This window comes from Brachyistius frenatus, unplaced genomic scaffold, assembly GCF_029030835.1.
Source record: "Brachyistius frenatus isolate BFR_SWC_R1_liver_20210118 unplaced genomic scaffold, ASM2903083v1 Contig_356, whole genome shotgun sequence".
Lineage (NCBI taxonomy): Eukaryota > Metazoa > Chordata > Actinopteri > Embiotocidae > Brachyistius > Brachyistius frenatus.
This window is the reverse complement of record NW_027210955.1, coordinates 167,501-187,500: the sequence shown is the minus strand read 5'-3', so window position 1 is coordinate 187,500 and position 20,000 is coordinate 167,501. Positions and strand designations below refer to the sequence as shown.

Genomic DNA, 20,000 nt, shown 5'->3' with positions numbered 1-20,000 from the left:
AGATGAGAGGAAGAGGAGGTGAGGAGTAGAGGAGGAGATGAGAGGAAAAGAGAAGAAGAAGAGGAGGTGAGGATGAGGAGGAGATGAGAGGAGGAGGAGAAGAGGAGGTGAGGAGGAGGAGATGAGAGGAGGAGGAGGCGATGAGAGGAAGAGGAGGCAGATCTGTAACAACAGCAGGTGGATGAGGAGAACAGGAGCGGGCGATCGAGGACAGGGAGAGAGAGAGAGGAAATGGTGACTGCTGTTCAGTGATCAAAGAAACAGCTGCTTCACACAGTTTGAGCCTTCAGATTGTGTGTGATCATGTGAGGCTGAACGCTGCTGGAGATGCTGCTTAATCAAGTGTGTGTGAATATGAGAGTGTAAAGTGTTTGTGGACTTCCTCTGCTTCCTGTCTCCACCTGCAGCTCTGAAGTCTTTCATTGTCGGTTCATCTTCTTCTACACGGCAGGTTTCCTCATTTGTTCCTTTGTCCATTCTAGCGAACTATCCAGTACGCCAAACAAAGGTTTAGTATGTCTCAGTACACAGACTGGATATAAATCACAGACTGGATATAAAAGTGTTTGTCGCTTCAGGTCTGTAAAATGGTTCTGATCCAGAAGTGTCTTCAGCTGCAATACCAGCGAGTGCCACTAGAGGTCGGCTCCAAAAAGCCTCCGGCTCCATAGACTCCCATTCAACTTCTCTCATCAAATCCAAAGTGAATAAAATGTGTCCATCAGTTATCTCGGTGTTGTTAGCTAAAGTCACTCCTTCTTCTTAGTTTTCTGGAGGTCCATCTGAAAATAATCCCTCATTCATTAGAAAAGAAGATTCAAGAAGACCTGTTTTTGGGGGAGTGTCTGTTTGATTGACAGGCCTGTGGTGCAGTCAGGTTACAGCTATCGGTGGGCGGGAAGTAGTATCGTCAGGTTTCCAGGAAACAAGGAGAAAAAAACAACTAAAACACAAACAACAAGCGTTTTTTCTTTAGCTTCTGGGATATTGATAAATGGGTTTGAATCGGAGACATCAGCCGGTCAAACATCACTTATATTTTAATTAAGTCCAATTAAGTCTTTATCACTTTAATGTTGGAGACGGATAATCAACATCCAGGCTGTGTATCGGCCTTCTGTCAGCGCTTGTGTGTGTGTGTGTGTGTGTGTGTGTGTGTGTGTGTGTGTGTGTGTGTGTGTGTGTGTGTGTGTGTGTGTGTGTGTGTGTGTGTGTGATATAAAGTCATTATTAGTGTGTGTGTGAGCAGGTTAATTGGAACATGAAGCACAATGTTAACCAGGATTAATCAATGTAATTACACGCCGTGTGATTACAGCTTTTATTTTTACTGGTGAACTGAAGGTGGCCTCATGAAACTGTTTTAATATTCTTCTTATTTTTTTAAATTAAATATGTATATGATTGTGACATACATCTTCATGACCCCTGTGTTTTTTTTGCACATGTAAACACTGTCCTGAGTGTGTGTATCTGTCTTTTTGTGCATGTATGCATGTGTGTAATTTGTTAAGTAGGCTGTTTTCCCAGAGATTAGCCCCGCCCCCCGACTCTGTTACCTTTAACTGTGTCATTCATTAGCCGCGGCTGCTAATGAAAAGCCACTGTTAATTGGCAATGGAGAGATAAAGGCTAAATGAAAACACTAAATATAGAGGGTGTGTGTGTGTGTGTGTGTGTGTGTGTGTGTGTGTGTGTGTGTGTGTGTGTGTGTGTGTGTGTGTGTGTGTGTGTGTGTGTGTGTGTGTGTGTTCTAGATAACGAGGAGGCTGAATAAACCTTTATTAGCTACTTGACCTGGACAGTTAGCCAGATAAAAGGGACCAACACAGAAACCTGGTGTGTTGAATGTCCACACACAACACACACAACACACAACACAAACAACACACACACACACACACACAACACACAACACAAACAACACACACACACACACACACACACAACACACAACACACACAACACACACACACACACACACACACAACACACACAACACACACACACACACAACACACACAACACACAACACACACAACACACACACACACAGGTCAGTGAAGATCCAGGCTGATATTTGTTATTAACTAAACTGTTTTCTGTTTCCTCAGCTGGGACGGCCGGCGAGCCCTCCCCTCCGGCCCCGCCCCCTCCCGAGGCTCAGCCAATAGAAACCAAGGCTCCTGAGGAGGAGATGGACGTCACCGACGACGACATCACTGCAGGTAGGAGCACAAAGAAATGACCGGATTTAAAACACATTTAGAAAGAATTCCTTTAAATCTCATCCTTGGTATCAGCACATCTGCGATGTCAGGACACCTGTGATGTCAGCACATCTGTGATGTCAGGACACATAAGTATGTGTGAGACTAGTCTGGTGTGACTCGGATCCAGTTTCCCTCCATGAATACGGTCTGTTCACCCTCCATAAGGAATCATTTGCAGTCGTTCCTTCCTACTGGGCGTCGACCTCCAGTTTATTTTAACCAATCAGCATGCAGCGAAACCGGCCGACACTCTTTCATCGCCGCAGCTACCGACCGCGTCCACCGAACACTTTTTAACTGATAACATGAATATTTTAAAAATTGTTTTAATGAACTCCAGCAGCTTAACGAGGAGCTGAACGTTTATTCTGTGCTGATTTATTCTGCCATCCAATCACGGTGAAGGAGGGGCGGGACAAACACGGTGAACCACCGACACTGAGCCGACTTCCCAGACTTTTATTCACAGAGAAGAGAACTGAAGCTGTGAGCGACAGTCGGAGCAGATTATTATTATTATTATTATTATTCAGGACTCCATATTTACGTCTGACTTGTGTTGTGCTGAATAGCAGTTTGGAGAATCCCTCTTTAACCCTGTACAGTTCAATCTGCGGTACAGGAGACATCAGAAACCTCTGAACTGTCCACAATCTGCACCGCAGGGTGCCGGTTCAGCTCGGTGTGACACCCGTTGACTCGCCTGGTTTCACCGGATCTCCGCGGTCTCGCAGCCGGACATCAGGCGGGTCTGTTAGGAGGTGCAGAGGTGCTGCAGCCAACTGAAAACATAGTCAGAACGGTGATGGAGCGTTTCATATGAAATGATGAAGATGAAAGATGAACTTTCCAGTGTCACCTGTAACGAGGCAGGTCACATGACACCAGTGTTGCAGTTTTTATTACCCTCAGTGGAAAACCCTGATTTCACTGACGGAGTACGATCGAGCTGCTCATGTAATGATGGAGGAAACATCGGCCTGTTTGCATGTTGTTGTTTGTGCAGCTGATCTGACTGTTTACATCGTTAACAATATGTAAACAAGTTGTGCTGCTTTTATTTTGTTGGTCTTTCTTGAGTTACGGAAGAAAAGTGAATATTTGTAGCTGATCTCTCACCGCGAGCATCTCGCAAAACACAGCAAACATGTCGTCGTCAGGATCAGGCCGAGGACGTTCACAGACGTGTTGTTAACTTCTGCGAGTCACTCTTCACCTGAAAGCAGCTGCGAAACGTTCGAGGCTCTTTGAGATGTAAAACGAAAGAGATCGTTTTCCCTTCTGACCCTCTGAGCCTCATCTGCTTCTATCGGAAAACACAGAGAGCTCATTCATCATTTATCTGCTGCTGAATTCAGGTGTTGTGCTCCGGTGACTCTGTGTGTGTGTGTGTGTGTGTGTGTGTGTGTGTGTGTGTGTGTGTGTGTGTGTGTGTGTGTGTGTGTGTGTGTGTGGTACCACCTCTGTACTGTGACCTGCATGGTGTTAAAAGCAGTTTAGTGTTGTGTGCAGACATCGTGTTCATCTCACACACTCAGGTGAGAAACATCTGACTGACACCTACAATACAGGTACACACACATACACACACACACACACACACACACACACACACACACACACACACACACACACACACACACACACACACACACACACACACACACACACACACACACACACACACACACACACACGTGCGCACGCTTTCCAGTCCATTTACCTTTGCCACATTTCTCTGAATATTTAACTGCGACAGACAGCTACTCCCAAATAAACATATATTTTATTTATCACTTATTTATCATTCCTTCTAATAGCAGGATTATTTGTGTATTAAATTGGAGTGATGTTTGGTTTTCATCTCCAAACAATCACTGAAAAATAAAACCAGAATTCATCCATTGGTCTGATGGGAGATTTCCAATCTTTCAACAGTTTTGTTCTCAGTGTTAGAAGATGTGTGTCTGTGTCACGCCTTCCTTCCTCCTCTCAGGCCAGTCAATATCGCAGATGTGTCTGACAATTTATCATTTCTCACAGCTAATTTTTCTCCTATTGACAGCCGGGTTTTTTTTTTTTTTTTTCATTCGGTCTCTGCAGTATTAAATCTGTGAGCAGACGCCTCCAACACGGAGCGAGCACAATCTCTCCCTCCGTGTTTCTCTGTCTGTGTTACATCTGTTTTCAGGTAGCGACTCACCTGTTGTGTTGCGGCTGGTGGAGAAACGTGTAGTTTATGATACGACTGAGCTCTTTAAGGGCTTCGTTCATGAAATCAAACCCTCATTTTGATTTCTCTGCAGTAGTTTTTATCAGGTTATTTATTAGGTGCCTTCTCAAGCTCGATGGGAACCTTCTTACGCTGCTTCACATAGAAAAGCTGGACACAAAGGAGGTTTTGCTGCAGCGTTAAACTATACTTCCTGTTTACAACGTAGTCACGAGTTCATCAGATGAACCTGAAACCTTCAGGATTGATAACAGACGTGGGTCACAGCAGCGCTGCTCCTGCTCTGATTTCTACTCCTTTAGAAAGAAAAATGATGCTACTGGACTATTACCAAAGTTCAGTCTGGAAGTACCTTTTTTTTTTCTTTTTTTTTTAATTATTATTGATTAATTTGTATTTATTATTATTAATCAGATAATTCTTAACTCATAAAATAGCAGGAAAAGCATCCAAAAGTTGAATGTATTTATTTTCCCATGATGAGAGCAGAGCGATTGATCACTGGTGGGTCTCTGGGGAAGAAAATCCTTGAAATTGAAACAGTTAATGCGTTCTTGTGCAATTTTACATTTCTAATAAATTAATTAATTTATTAAAACAGACAATATCAACAAATGGTTGTTTTTTTTTAAGAGTAATTGTGTCTAAAATGTTCACGTTCAGCCTTTTGTTTGGACAAAATAAGTCATTTGATGGACGTGTTCTCTGTTTTCCTTTGTCTCCTTTTTTAAAAGTCTGTGTTAATACAACACTAATATGGAGGTAAGAGGAGAGGAGGAGGAGATGAGGAGAGGAAAAGGAGAGGAGGAGATGAGAGGAGGAAAAGAGGAGATGCGGAGATGAGAGGAGGAGATGAGAGGAGGAGACAAAGGGAGAAAGACAGAGATGTCGACAGCCGCAGAATCACTTGGCTGGAGGCTGTTTCCACGGCGATAGACTCATCACATCAGTCTGCTGTCTCTCATCACACACACACACACACACAAACATACTGTACACACACACAACACGCGCACACACACACACACACACACACACACACACACACACACACACACACACACACACACACACACACACACACACACACACACACACACACACACACACACACGATATGCTGACATAACCCTCCCCCCACTTTGTATTCACATTATCACACTGTCCATTCAACCATAAGACAGGTGTGTGTGTGTGTGTGTGTGTGTGTGTGTGTGTGTGTGTGTGTGTGTGTGTGTGTGTGTGTGTGTGTGTGTGTGTGTGTGTGTGTGTGTGTGTTCGTGTTCTAGATAACGAGCACTATAATACACTGCACTAGACTAGACTGGACTGCACTACACTACAGTACAGTATACTACAGTACACTGCAGAATACTACAGTACAGTACAGTACACTGCAGTATACTACAGTACACTGCAGTGCACTGCAGTACAGTACACTAATGTACATTGCAGAATACTACAGTACAGTACAGTAACATAAACTGCAGTATACTACAGTACACTACAGTACAGTACACTAACGTACACTGCAGCATAGTACAGTACACTACAGTATACTACAGTACACTACAATATACTACAGTACACTGCAGTACAGTACACTAATGTACACTTCAGTATACTACAGTACATTACAGGAAACTACAATACACTACAGTACACTACAGTACATTACAGGAAACTGCAGTACACTACAGTAGACTACAGTACACTACAGGAAACTACAATACACTACAGTACATTACAGGAAACTACAGTATACTACAGTACACTACAGCAGACTACACTACACTACAGTACACTGCGCTGCACTGCAGTAAAGCTACTGTAACATTCTGCAGTTCATGAGGACCATGTTGAACACCTGATGTCTACAGGTGTTACCATACTACACTCTGCTGTTGCCATGACGTCCTGTTCTGTTCTATGTTCCAACAAACATCACAACACAGTCAGACGTTGTTGTTTCTGAGCCACCACAAATACATTCCTGTGCATTATTAACAACAGGACCATAGTTTCACTCTCCTACCTGTAATACAATAAAAGTGCCACAGAGCAGCTGGGTCACCAGGCAGCACAACACAATCATGTGAACCAATCAGAGCGCTCAGAGTCGCGGCTCAAAGCGTTTATCTCTCCATAAGTTCAATCTGCTCTGAGGAGAAATGTGATCTGACCCAGACGACCTCCAGGCTCCGGTATTAGATTAGCGAGGGAGGCTGGCGTTTCAGCTAACCAAATCACAGCCGGGCTAATGACACAGAGAGGTGAGGGTCAGCCTGACCTCTGACCTCCATCACTGTGGCAGTGGACCCCTTAGAATGAGGAGGAGAGGAAAGAAGAGGAAGGACAGACGAATAGGTAAGAAAGGAATCCCTCCGTCCTCCCAATAAATACTGATGTCGAAGTAATAAGACGACAACATGTGGTGAAAAATACATCTTCTCTTAATGAGAAGTTAAAGTGAAGATCAGTTCATTTAAAAAGCAAACTTCAATAATCCCTCATCAATAAACAGAAATATTCCACAGACTGAGGAACCACCTGGACTGTAAATGTTTGCACCGCTCTGAATCCTAAAGGGAAAATAGTTGAGAGTGAGAGGAAGAGGGGGGATGGGTCTGTGTCCAGCAGCGACCTTTGACCTCCCTGGGGTCACCCCCCACCCCCACCCCCACTACCAGAGGCTGAGGATGAGCTCGTCTCTCCGTTGGTGGAGGCAGTCTTCCCTCTAGCTGCAGCCTCCCTGACATGATGAGGTTTGACTGCAGGCGACTCCAGTTAGAGACATTTTCTGCTGATGTTCGACTCACCGAGATATAAAACTGAGAAACTCATCAAATCCTCACATTTTAAAAAGCTGGCATCAGAGAATATTTGACATTTTAACTTTATAAATTATTTAAATGTTGCAAAAAAATTGACAAACTAAAGATGTAATTTTTCTAAAAAGGTAAGAATGCTTTAATACAGCTGTAGTTCTTGATGAAGTTTAGAAAAAACAGGACTTCTTTTGTGTTTTTTTATATAATATCGCCTCTTAGAAAAATATGAAACAAACTAAAATGTTTTTTTTCCGCCCTGTATGGCCTGATACTGTACACTCTATAAAACTGGAAAATTATTAATAATAATGGTCAATGAATAAATAAATTGTCATATTCATTTATTTTGTTGCTCTCAGAAAATATCGCTTCAATTATTTTACAGTAAAATGAACGAGTTGTTCGAATTTGTAGACAATCAGTGTTTTTAATATTCATATAATCACCTATTTACTATACTTTCATTGTTCAGGTGCATGTTCCTCCACCAAAATATCATAGTGTGTGTGTGTGTGTGTGTGTGTGTGTGTGTGTGTGTGTGTGTGTGTGTGTGTGTGTGTGTGTGTGTGTGTGTGTGTGTGTGTGTGTAGGGAGGGTGCTGTGGATCCTAATGACATCCCCTGACACTGCAAGGGACATAATTACAGACAGACAGGTTTATAGATGTGTGTGTGTGTGTGTGTGTGTGTGTGTGTGTGTGTGTGTGTGTGTGTGTGTGTGTGTGTGTGTGTGTGTGTGTGTGTGTGTGTGTGTGTGTGTGTGTGTGTGTGTGTGTGTGTGTGTGTGTGTGTGTTCTGGTCTGGGAGGTTTTGCAACTGTGGCACCAAGCAACAAATGTTGTCACCTGCACATCCTGAACTCTGTGTATGTTGTATGTTGTATGTTGGTGTGTGTGTGTGTATTACAGACTGACTGCTCATGGTCTAACCACAGTCACTATTTGTTCTCTTTCAATACTCTTAAAAGGATCATTTTGGTTCTGAAAGTGGAAACTGATGTTCTCCAAATATTAGTTTGCTTTGTCGAACGACTTAATTTGTGCTTTTGGCTTTTTAATTAATTAACTAATCCTCCGGAATCATAATCTGTGCTCTCAGCTTTCTGCTTTTCAATCAATCAATCAATCAATCAATCAATCAATCAATCAATCAATCAATCAATCAATCAATCAATCAATCAATCAATCAATCAATCAATCAATCAATCAATTAATCAATCTTTATTTATAGCAGCTCCCCCTCCACCTCCTCCACCACCTCCTCCACCTTCTGCTGTCAGCCGTGATTCACTTCAGGAAAATGTTGAGTTCAGATGTTCCCAGATAATTTGTGTTTTCAGCGCTCCCATCTGCCTGTTGTGTGTAATCAGGTCGGATTAACTGTCAGACGTCTTGAATTGATCCGAAACTTCAGCCTCAACACAACAAACTGTAAATCTGTCATCAGGCTTTTCTCTCATTTCTGGGCAATCAGACAGAAATCCATCTCTCCGAGTGAGAAAGAGTCTGAATCTTCCCTTTTCTACCAAACTCATGTTCAACTGTACGCTGATTTATTTTAACTTTTATGTGAGAATCACAATAAGTTTTGCTGTATTTTCCTTTTCCATAAAATATAGATGGAGCTTGCTGACAATATTTTGAATATTATGGCTGTAAACCTGCATAATTATAATGGTTGACACCAGACTTCATGTAAACATCAAACCGTAAAAGAGGAGAAACGAGTGTGACAGATACATTTAAAATGATTTGTTCATTATTTCCTCCGTCTGGTTTTCACTCTCTGTCTGTCGGTGACATCACTTCCTCCTCCTCTACCTCCTGCTGCTCTTCATCTGCTGGAGATCAGATCTACTTCTGTCTGACAGTGTGGATTCTTCTGAGTGAGACTGAGCTGTGGTGGCGTTAAGGAACAATAATTCCTCCGTCATGAAGAAGGCCGTCGAGTCTCTGCTGCAGCTAAATGAACATCCAGAGACATTTCTTTTAGTCCGCTCCATCAATAATGTGAATGTGACAGCTGCAGAGGGCCAGAAATATTAGAGGTATTAAAAACCTGTCGCATGGTAAATTAAACTACTGAACAAACACAGAGTTGACAATGTAGGATAAAAAAAATAAGACCTCAGGCTTTTATCATTTATTCAATATCTCATAAAGACTTCAAAACAGCAGTTACACAACCAGTAGCTCCGCCCCCAGAGATCTGATTGGTCAACTGAACATTTGGAACAAATCATCATGACATCACATCCTGTTCATCACTAGAAATATCCCTCCACCTCCTCAATGGGAAAATAGAATTAGAACTGAGTTTCCTATAATATGTAATATAATGTAGTTTCTACTTGTTATAGTTCTATTAAATGACCCATTTGATGAAGTCGGGTCTCTTTTGGTCCTTTTTGGTCGCTCTGAGCACCCGTACCGTAACACCACGGATAGTCACGCACTTACAATCCTAGAGGAGGCTAGCTGGACCGGTTTGGTTTGAACACATGACACGGAGCTAAAATGTTAAAAACACATGAGAACATGGATATCTTTGTTCATCAGATATCTTTGTTCATCAGATATCTTTGTTCCTCAGATATCTTTGTTCCTCAGATATCTTTGTTGATTAGATATCAGACATCTTTGTTCATCAGATATCTTTGTTCATCAGATATCTTTGTTGATTAGATATCAGACATCTTTGTTCATCAGATATCTTTGTTCATCAGATATCTTTGTTCATCAGATATCTTTGTTCATCAGATATCTTTGTTCATCAGATATCTTTGTTCATCAGATATCTTTGTTCATCAGATATCTTTGTTCATCAGGTACCTTTGTTCATCAGACATCTTTGTTCATCAGATATCTTTGTTCATCAGATATCTTTGTTCATCAGATATCTTTGTTCATCAGGTATCTTTGTTCATCAGATATCTTAGTTCATCAGATATCTTTGTTCATCAGACATCTTTGTTCATCAGATATCTTTGTTGATTAGATATCAGACATCTTTGTTCATCAGATATCTTTGTTCATCAGATATCTTTGTTCATCAGGTATCTTTGTTCATCAGATATCTTTGTTCACCAGATATCTTTGTTCATCAGACATCTTTGTTCATCAGATATCTTTGTTCATCAGGTATCTTTGTTCATCAGGTACCTTTGTTCATCAGACATCTTTGTTCATCAGATATCTTTGTTCATCAGATATCTTTGTTCATCAGGTATCTTTGTTCATCAGATATCTTAGTTCATCAGATATCTTTGTTCATCAGACATCTTTGTTCATCAGATATCTTTGTTGATTAGATATCAGACATCTTTGTTCATCAGATATCTTTGTTCATCAGATATCTTTGTTCATCAGGTATCTTTGTTCATCAGATATCTTTGTTCACCAGATATCTTTGTTCATCAGATATCTTTGTTCAACAGATATCTTTGTTCATCAGATATCTTTGTTCATCAGATATCTTTGTTCATCAGATATCTTTGTTCATCAGACATCTTTGTTCATCAGATATCTTTGTTCATCAGATATCTTTGTTCACCAGATATCTTTGTTCATCAGATATCTTTGTTCATCAGATATCTTTGTTCATCAGATATCTTTGTTCATCAGGTATCTTTGTTCATCAGATATCTTTGTTAATCAGATATCTTTGTTCATCAGATATCTTTGTTCATCAGATATCTTTGTTCACCAGATATCTTTGTTCATCAGATATCTTTGTTAATCAGATATCTTTGTTCATCAGATATCTTTGTTCCAACCAGACTGAACTAGCTGATCAGTTTAGTGTTTCTATGTTCTGTATTTATTCAATTGGAGACTGGAAATCCTCTCTGTTGCTAGGGTGGTTGCTAAGGGTCAGTCTACTTCCTGGAGTAGAAAACATTACATACATTACGTAAGAGTCTACTGATGGGACTGATTGTTTTCCGGTTGTTAGTCGTACCCCATCCATGGAAACGGAGATCACGCTAGCAAAAAGTTGTATATTTTGAGAGTGAATTGCTCCACAATATGAACACATGTAGATGACATGTTTTATTTAGTTGATAACTTGTTGTATAATCACAGTATTACACTGGAGGGTTCTTTAAGGTCATTATCGGTGCGACAGTCTGTTAGCATCACTGTCGTACCGATAATGACGTTAAAACCCTTCTGGTGTGATGTTGCTTCATGAACCTTCATGAACGGGCGACGTTTCGGTGGTTTTCCACTTCATCTGTCCTCCATCGCTAGAATGTAGTCGGACGGGGAAACAGGAAAATATCGTGGGACATGATGGACGTTTTGTCTTTAAATATTTTGAATGCAGAGCTTAAAGTTCACCATTTTCTGAAAAGAAAACCAGAAGTGCATCTTGGGGAAGACTGAATAAAAGCTGTCGGTGCTCCAGAGGACTCACAGGAAAGTTGATCAAGTGGATTAAGTGCGTATTAATATGAGTAATTTAAATGAGTCCCTGCAGCGTTTCCTGTAAATGTTCTTTGGTTTGATGAAACGAGGACAAACCTGGTGGTCAAAAGGACACCAATAAAAACAATGACACCCCCCTCCCCCTCCCCGTGCAGATAACTCCTCCGTCTGTGTCTTAAGACGGTGAAATACAGTTAACCTTCAGATGGACTCGGCCCGCTTGGACGGACTCAAATCTTTTTTCTCTATCACCTTAATTGTGTTTTCAATTATTTCCTCCAGATTTTCTGTCTCCTGACATTTTCAGTAAGGACAGTGTCCCCCTCTCCCCTCCCCCTCCCCCCCCTCCCCTCTCCCCCCTCCCCTCTCCCCCCCTCCCCTCCCTCTCCCCTCTCTCCCCCCCAACACCAGTGTGGTTTTGTTTTATGGAATTGAGAGATGGAGACGTTGAACTGCTCATTTGCTTGTTATTAACTTCTTGTAAAGTAATTTTTTGGCCTTGTGGTTTAAATCCTCTTCTCTGTCCATCATTCACCTCCTCCTCCTCCTCCTCCTCCTCCTCCTTCTTCTTCATCAGCTGCTGATGATATTTTCATAGACCCTGAGCCCAAGATATTTTCACTCCCTGGTGATCGGGTTCTACCAGTCTCCCATTGATTACCAATGGAGGCAGAGCCGTGGTGCATCATGGGAAGATGCTGCAGCACTAGAAGGGAGGGTCTGGAAGGTTATTGGTTTGATTTCTTAGTTTCACACGTGTTCAGAGTCACAGCAACATCTTCATGGACGGAGTCACATGACATCTTTTAAAAATCATTATTGTTAATAATAATTTCATTTAAATTCATTCGCAAAGTCGGGTTTTCTCCAAAAACAAAACATTTTTTAGTTTGTTTGAACTTTCCTTTCTTTCTTTCTTTCTTTCTTTCTTTCTTTCTTTCTTTCTTTCTTTCTTTCTTTCTTTCTTTCTTTCTTTCTTTCTTTCTTTCTTTCTTTCTTTCTTTCTTTCTTTCTTTCTTTCTTTCTTTCTTTCTTTCTTTCTTCCTTTCTTTCTTTCTTATTCATATTAATTACAACCTAATGACAATACCTGGAATAAGAAGAGTTAATATGTAAAACATGATATTTATTGTTGATATATATGTGGATAGAAGCAGAACTTCTTTGAAAGGTTCCTGCTCTTCTTCTGCTCCGTGACATTTCTTTTGCTTCTCCATAATGTTCCAGTGATTGCTCGGACTCCACAGGTTGTTGCATTACAGCATCCTGCCCTTTTTTAATAGATTCCTTCCTTTATGGATAATGTCATTGCAGCCAGAAAGCCTTTTTATCCCGATCCATTTCTGTTTTTTATGAAGATTTAGTGGAGCGGAGGTGAGCGGCGAGGGGAGCTCGTCCGTCCCCCTCTTTAGTTTATTGGGTTACGTTTGGGAGCAGGTTGGCCAACAAATAGGATTTAGATAAAATGTCATTATAATAGATCTGCCAGTCGCGAAGGCAGCGGATCGATAGACTTCAAGAATCAATCCGTCCGTCCACACGGCCGAGAGGCGGCAGGAAGTGACGCTACCCGCCGACCGTCCGCTGGCAACCTCACATTTCCAAACGATGTGCGGTCCGAGCGTCTGCAGGCCCTGAAAAGGTCTTTTTAATGGAGCCAATGAAAGCTTATTACATGCATCTCATTTAAATTCAGCCCATGATATTTAGTATCTGTGGAAACTTCAGGATCTCTACTTAAAATATCTAATAAATCTGTTTGAATTGGTAAAAATATTCTTTCAAGGTTAATGAAGAATTGAAACAGACTTTGCTCACTTTAAGTTTACGACTGTGACGAGCAGTGGGACGATTTAATCATGATTTCAGAGAAATCTGTTGTTTGTCTCTGTTATTATTATACCAGCAATGATTCATGCTGATTTTGGAAATGACTCGGTGTATGTAAGAACCTCTCGCATGTAAACATTTCTCAAAGTGATTTGAGGAGCATAAGTTACCTCCTGGATTGTTATAATAGGAAAATATAATAACCAAACTATCTGCCTTTTTATCAGTTATAACAAACATTTATTTTGTATCATTAGAGCTACTGTTGCTACATCTTTACTTACAGTACAACTTGCTGCTAACCGAACTAGCGGCTCACTCATTTGTAGTAATAATAAACATTTCATATTATATATAGAGTGATTTGTTTTTGGTATAACGGCCTCTTATGCTTTGATTCCTTTTAGGGGTTATAATTCTTTAACATTACTTGAATCGGCAATTTTGAGAATAAAAATCAGTTACAATATTTTCCTTGTAGTTGTTTAAAATTGAGGATGGAAGCCTGCAGGTTTGGTTTTATGTTAAGGAACCTGCTGAAGTCTGAACTTCTTCAGCTAAAAACAAAACAAAACAAAACAAAAAAATCAAGAAAGAAACAATAACAACAAAATCCCAAAACTAACATGTATGAGGACCAATGACCACAGGCTGGGCTCAGGGTCTACGTCCCACCCACCGATAGCTGTAACCTGACTGCACCACAGGCCTGTCAATCAAACAGACACGTCCCCCAAAAACAGGTCTTCTTGAATCTTCTTTTCTAATGAATGAGGGATTATTTTCAGATGGACCTCCAGAAAACTAATAAGAAGGAGTGACTTTAGCTAACAACACCGAGATAACTGATGGACACATTTTATTCACTTTGGATTTGATGAGAGAAGTTGAATGGGAGTCTATGGAGCCGGAGGCTTTTTGGAGCCGACCTCTAGTGGCACTCGCTGGTATTGCAGCTGAAGACACTTCTGGATCAGAACCATTTTACAGACCTGAAGCTACGAACTCTTTTATATCCAGTCTGTGGTTGTGACCCAATACTTCATCCCTGTTTGACTGCAGGTGATGAACACCACTCACACACACTGTAGATATTTAAACCACACATTGACTAATCTCCTCGTCACCTGCATCCATCCGGTCCACCGGTTTAGAGAGGACGAGCACTTTGTCGTTTTTCGCTCCCGCTGAGTAAAACCTACAAAACGTCCTGATGTTGTCTCCGAACCCTGCAGACAACCCGCCAGTCTCCATCTTTACTTTCACTTTCTCTCTGTAAATCTGAACTTTTTAGTGATTCTGGTTGGGAGTCTATCTCTAATTCTGTTATCTACTGGCCCAGTCTGGCCCGGGGGATGGATGCCATCTGTAATCCATTTATCAGAGCCGGCCGCTGGGCCTTCTTCCAAATGACAGCTGGCCTTTAGCAATCTCATTATAAGGAGCACCAGGATATAGTATGGAAATATGGGGGGGGGGGGGGTCCTGTAATCCAGGAGAAGGGGTTCAGCCCTGGTAGCAGTTTTGTTGCACTTGTTTTTTTATTTATTTCATATTTTTATCAGGGCATTGTGTTTTACTGCGCTGCATAAATTTGAGTGGCTAAAGGTTTAAAGAGGAAGAGAAGTCGTGGGTCCTGAGGCTGGACCGGCCGAGAGCTCTCACATCCTTCAGGGAGCTGATCAGAAGTCAGATTAATGCTCCAACAGCTGAAATCTCTTCCTGTTGTCGCTTTAACGAGGCGACAAAAACAGCAGCGAATTTCATCTGAATTCAACTGTGACCTCATCTCATCATCACACGGGACAGATTCATTTACACACCGACTGGAGTCCATCTTGGATTTCTGTCCGTCTCCGGTGCTTCTAGGATTTATTTCCACTCAGCTGTTTTCAGATCAGATGACTGTTTGCTTCTCCTGCGGGGGTCGTGTGATCAGCTACAGCTCCAGTTCTCTGCACATCACCACTGCACATCGTCAACGGGGTCAATTGATTTCTTTAATTCCTCCACGTTCAAACTCAGCTGCATCCAAACATACACGTTCTGCTGCTCCGTTTCATTTACAGTCCTGTAATCCTGTAATATTCTGGTCCTACAGAGGAGAGCGGCTTTATTTCATGTTTGGAAAACCTTTCAAAATAATGTGATTATTGGTATATTGTTATGACAATAAACCTTTCATGTTATCACTTGATACTGATTGGTTTCTCTTTTTCTGGCGTGGCAGCCACACGCTTCTGTAAAAACTCACCTGCTGACGCATCAAATATCAGTCGTCATTCTCAGCTGATGTTCATTTGAACAAAACTCTCCTCATCGAGGTTCATGGGATGGAAACAAATCCAGTGTGTGAACTTCAACAGGAAATAGACTCAGCAGTGAGCGCCCCTCTCACTCGCTCTCTATTCATGTGCCCCCCTTCCCCCTTGTCTGTGTGCGCGTGTGTGTGTGTGTGTGTGTGTGTGTGTGTGTGTGTGTGTGTGTGTGTGTGTGTGTGTGTGTGTGTGTCCTTATTGTGTGTGTATGTAGTCAGCGAGCGCTTGTTCTCCTGCAATACAAATCCATAACAATGCTGTGCTCACTCATCCAGAGAGAGAGAAAATAAGAAACAGAAATGACACACACACACACACACACACACACACACACACACACACACACACACACACACACACACACACACACACACACACACACACACACACACACACACACACACACACACACACACACACACACACACACACACACACACACAGTTTTATGTACTTCGTATTGGGCCTTTGATCCAGGGTGTGTAAGGAGCTCTCATGTCCTACTGTGATACTCTTATACACACACACACACACACACACACACACACACACACACACACACACACACACACACACACACACACACACACACACACACACACACACACACACACACACACACACACACACACTTTGCAGCAGTAGTTCCCCACTGTGTAGACCCTGTCGCACGCGCTTTCACTAAAGAGGTTATTTTGGGGGTTTCTTGGTGAACACAATGAAAGGACACACACACACACACACACACACACACACACACACACACACACACACACACACACACACACACACACACACACACACACACACACACACACACACACACACACACACACACACACACACACACATAAAAAGGGTCTACAGCTGCACGTGTCCGAAATCCTTCCAGAGATCTGTGAACATGACCGTGTGTGTGTGTGTGTGTGTGTGTGTGTGTGTGTGTGTGTGTGTGTGTGTGTGTGTGTGTGTGTGTGTGTGTGTGTGTGTGTGTGTGTGTGTGTGTGTGTGTGTGTGTGTGTGTGTGTGTGTGTGTGTGTGTGCGCGCGCGCTGTGACTAAAGGCTTTCAGCGTGACAATGAGATGTGTGTGTGTGTGTGTGTGTGTGTGTGTGTGTGTGTGTGTGTGTGTGTGTGTGTGTGTGTGTGTGTGTGTGTGTGTGTGTGTGTGTGTAATGATTAATACCAGGACAATAGACGTGTGCCTGCTCAGTTGTTATCGGCTCTCTGGAGACTCTCCGGCCTGCTGTTTTTATTTTTTTTTTTTTTTTTTTTTTAACCACCTTTCAGCATGAAAAGAAAGAGAAAGAAATGAAAAAGTAGAAATGTTCCCCCACACGCTCCCCTTCCTCTAAGACATCTCTGAAAGTGCAAGAAAATAAGGAAGGAAAACCAGTGTTGAAACAAGTCTCAGGTCTGTTCTGGTTCTGTAAGTTTGGATTTCATTAAATAAAAACAAATATATTTATAAGCAGATTTAGAAAATGAGGCAAATTAAAAAAGTTACAATGCGTGCGTTTTCATGAAAGTCAGTCAGTTGTTGATGTTGATGATGATGATGATGATGATTATAATTATTATTATTGTCTTATATTGTACGCTTTAATCCAATAGCTTTGCTGTCATACAAAAGGCTGCTTATATTGGTTTGATTTATGTAAACATGAATAGATGCCACTTGAAATTAAATATGGAAGCAGCAGGACGATTCTCACATCGATGTGCGTGTCGTGTGTTATTTTCACGACGTCTGACCAGACTTCTACCCACGTTTGTTCTGTATTAGTGTCGTCAAACTCCACTTTGGGAAACATCCTTCGAAATGGGTTGATTTAAATGTTACTGCTGACGCCTCCATCCCCAACAGGGTCCAATGAATTTCATTGGTTGCAAATTGGGTGGGTGCACACTTGCACACAGATAATAGACTGCACATAAAAGAGTTTGTAGCTTCAGGTCTGAAAAATGGTTCTGATCCAGAAGTGTCTTCAGCTGCAATACCAGCGAGTGCCACTAGAGGTCGGCTCCAAAAAGCCTCCGGCTCCATAGACTCCCATTCAACTTCTCTCATCAAATCCAAAGTGAATAAAATGTGTCCATCAGTTATCTCGGTGTTGTTAGCTAAAGTCACTCCTTCTTCTTAGTTTTCTGGAGGTCCATCTGAAAATAATCCCTCATTCATTAGAAAAGAAGATTCAAGAAGACCTGTTTTTGGGGGCGTGTCTGTTTGATTGACAGGCCTGTGGAGCAGTCAGGTTACAGCTATCGGTGGGCGGGACGTAGTATCGTCAGGTTTCCGATCAGATCGGTCAGATCCACCGCTGGCTCCTTCTGAGTGAGTCGGACAGCGGAGGCTCCACAGGACCAACAGTATATTCAGCTGTTCAGCTCGTTGCTTTCCAGACCTCTCGAAGTAAATCACCGTCTTCACTGGTTTAATCATTGGACCCACCAGAACCAACTCATCTGAATTTGTCTTTCTGTCTCCACCAGGCTGTCTGTCCAACCTTCCTCCAAACGCCAAGAAAATCTCCAACTCGTACGAGGAGCGGCGTAAGCAGGCCACGGCCATCGTGCTGCTGGGAGTCATCGGTGCCGAGTTCGGCGCCGAAATTGAACCTCCAAAGGGTTCGGGGCGGGCTCGACCCGGCGGACAGGCGCCTGAAGGGTTCGGACTGACGAGCGGAGGGTCATCCAACTACTCGCTGGCCCGACACACATGTAAGTACACAAACAACGTTCACCGAGGAGACGACACACTCGGTACGATGGATCCTATTTAACATAAACCATCCATTCCAGTCACAGACGGTCTGTCCTGGAAACATATGCAGCTTTTAACATCCACGGTTCTCTAAATTCAATAAATACATAAAAAAAAGATGAGAACTGAAATATTTCTGTGATGTGCAGCAGGATTATTATCACAGGAAGTGATTACATATTTATTCCTTCTCAGGTGGTGCTTAAAAAAAAAAAAAAAAAAAAAATTGCATTTCTCTTTGCTGGCTTGCAATTTTTTTCTAATTCACACAATTTTACGCCGAAAATTCACTTAAAACTCCACAAATTACGTCACAATTTTTTAGGTAATCCTCCGCAAAAAAAGCAAAAGTTTTTGATCCAACAATCACAAAAGAACTCGGTGAAATCCTGGAGGGACGGTTAGTTGATGCCGACATGTAGCTGATAGGCCTGCTGAGTCCAAGTACACTCTCACAGATTGTGTACATATTCAGTATACGTGCAGCCTCACGGACCCTCGGTGCCTTAAATACGCTCTCATGTTCAGTGGTTCATGTTTTGGTCCCAAATAATCGTTTTTCTAAACTCAGAACTCCACAACTCACAAAGTAAAAACTTCAGCGTTGGATTAGAGGTGAGGAGAGAGATGGGATTGATTTTCACCCACCAAGCTTGACACCTTAAGGAGCTTGGCACTGACTTCCACACACACACACACACACACACACACACACACACACACACACACACACACACACACACACACACACACACACACACACACCCTCCCCCCTGAGCCCAGCCCGTACCGTGCTGTGCCTGCAGCGTTGGACCTTGGCGGGCATCAAACCTGCACTAAGCGGACCGTCTCTTCCGTTCCACTGCTCCTGACCTCTGATTGGCTGCCTCTGGGGGCGTCCGCCCCGCGACAGAGCCTGTGCTCTCCCTGATAGGCTGTGGAGCGTGATGCTTCTTACTCGGACCTGTACACAGCAGTCAGCACACCTGTGTGGACTCACCACACACACACACACACACACACACACACACACACACACACACACACACACACACACACACACACACACACACACACACACACACACACACACACACACACACACACACACACACACACACCAAAAACCACCATCAGTAAGGAACAGCTCCAGATTTCATTGATCCCCTTTGAGCTCCACCCCGAGCCGTCTCTGGACATTTTGGTGCACTCGGCCCCAGAGAAGGAAATGGATTTGTATTTAATTTATAACAGTTATATACAATTTAACACTCAACAACATCATCTGTAAATTTAAACTGTTACAACCTCTTGTGGTTTAAT

At 42.3% G+C, this 20,000-nt stretch overlaps 1 protein-coding gene across 4 annotated transcripts in view; it reads left to right on the top strand.

Moving 5' to 3' along the window:
* The window catches only part of LOC138636143 (WD repeat-containing protein 7), a 106,251-nt gene that overhangs the window by 53,090 nt on the left and 33,161 nt on the right, over positions 1 to 20,000 (top strand). For all 4 annotated transcript variants that reach the window (XM_069724005.1, XM_069724004.1, XM_069724007.1 and 1 more), the window contains 2 exons: positions 2,115 to 2,228; positions 18,407 to 18,634. In XM_069724005.1, the coding sequence (XP_069580106.1) occupies positions 2,115 to 2,228; positions 18,407 to 18,634 (342 nt within the window). The remainder of the gene's footprint in view (positions 1 to 2,114; positions 2,229 to 18,406; positions 18,635 to 20,000) is intronic.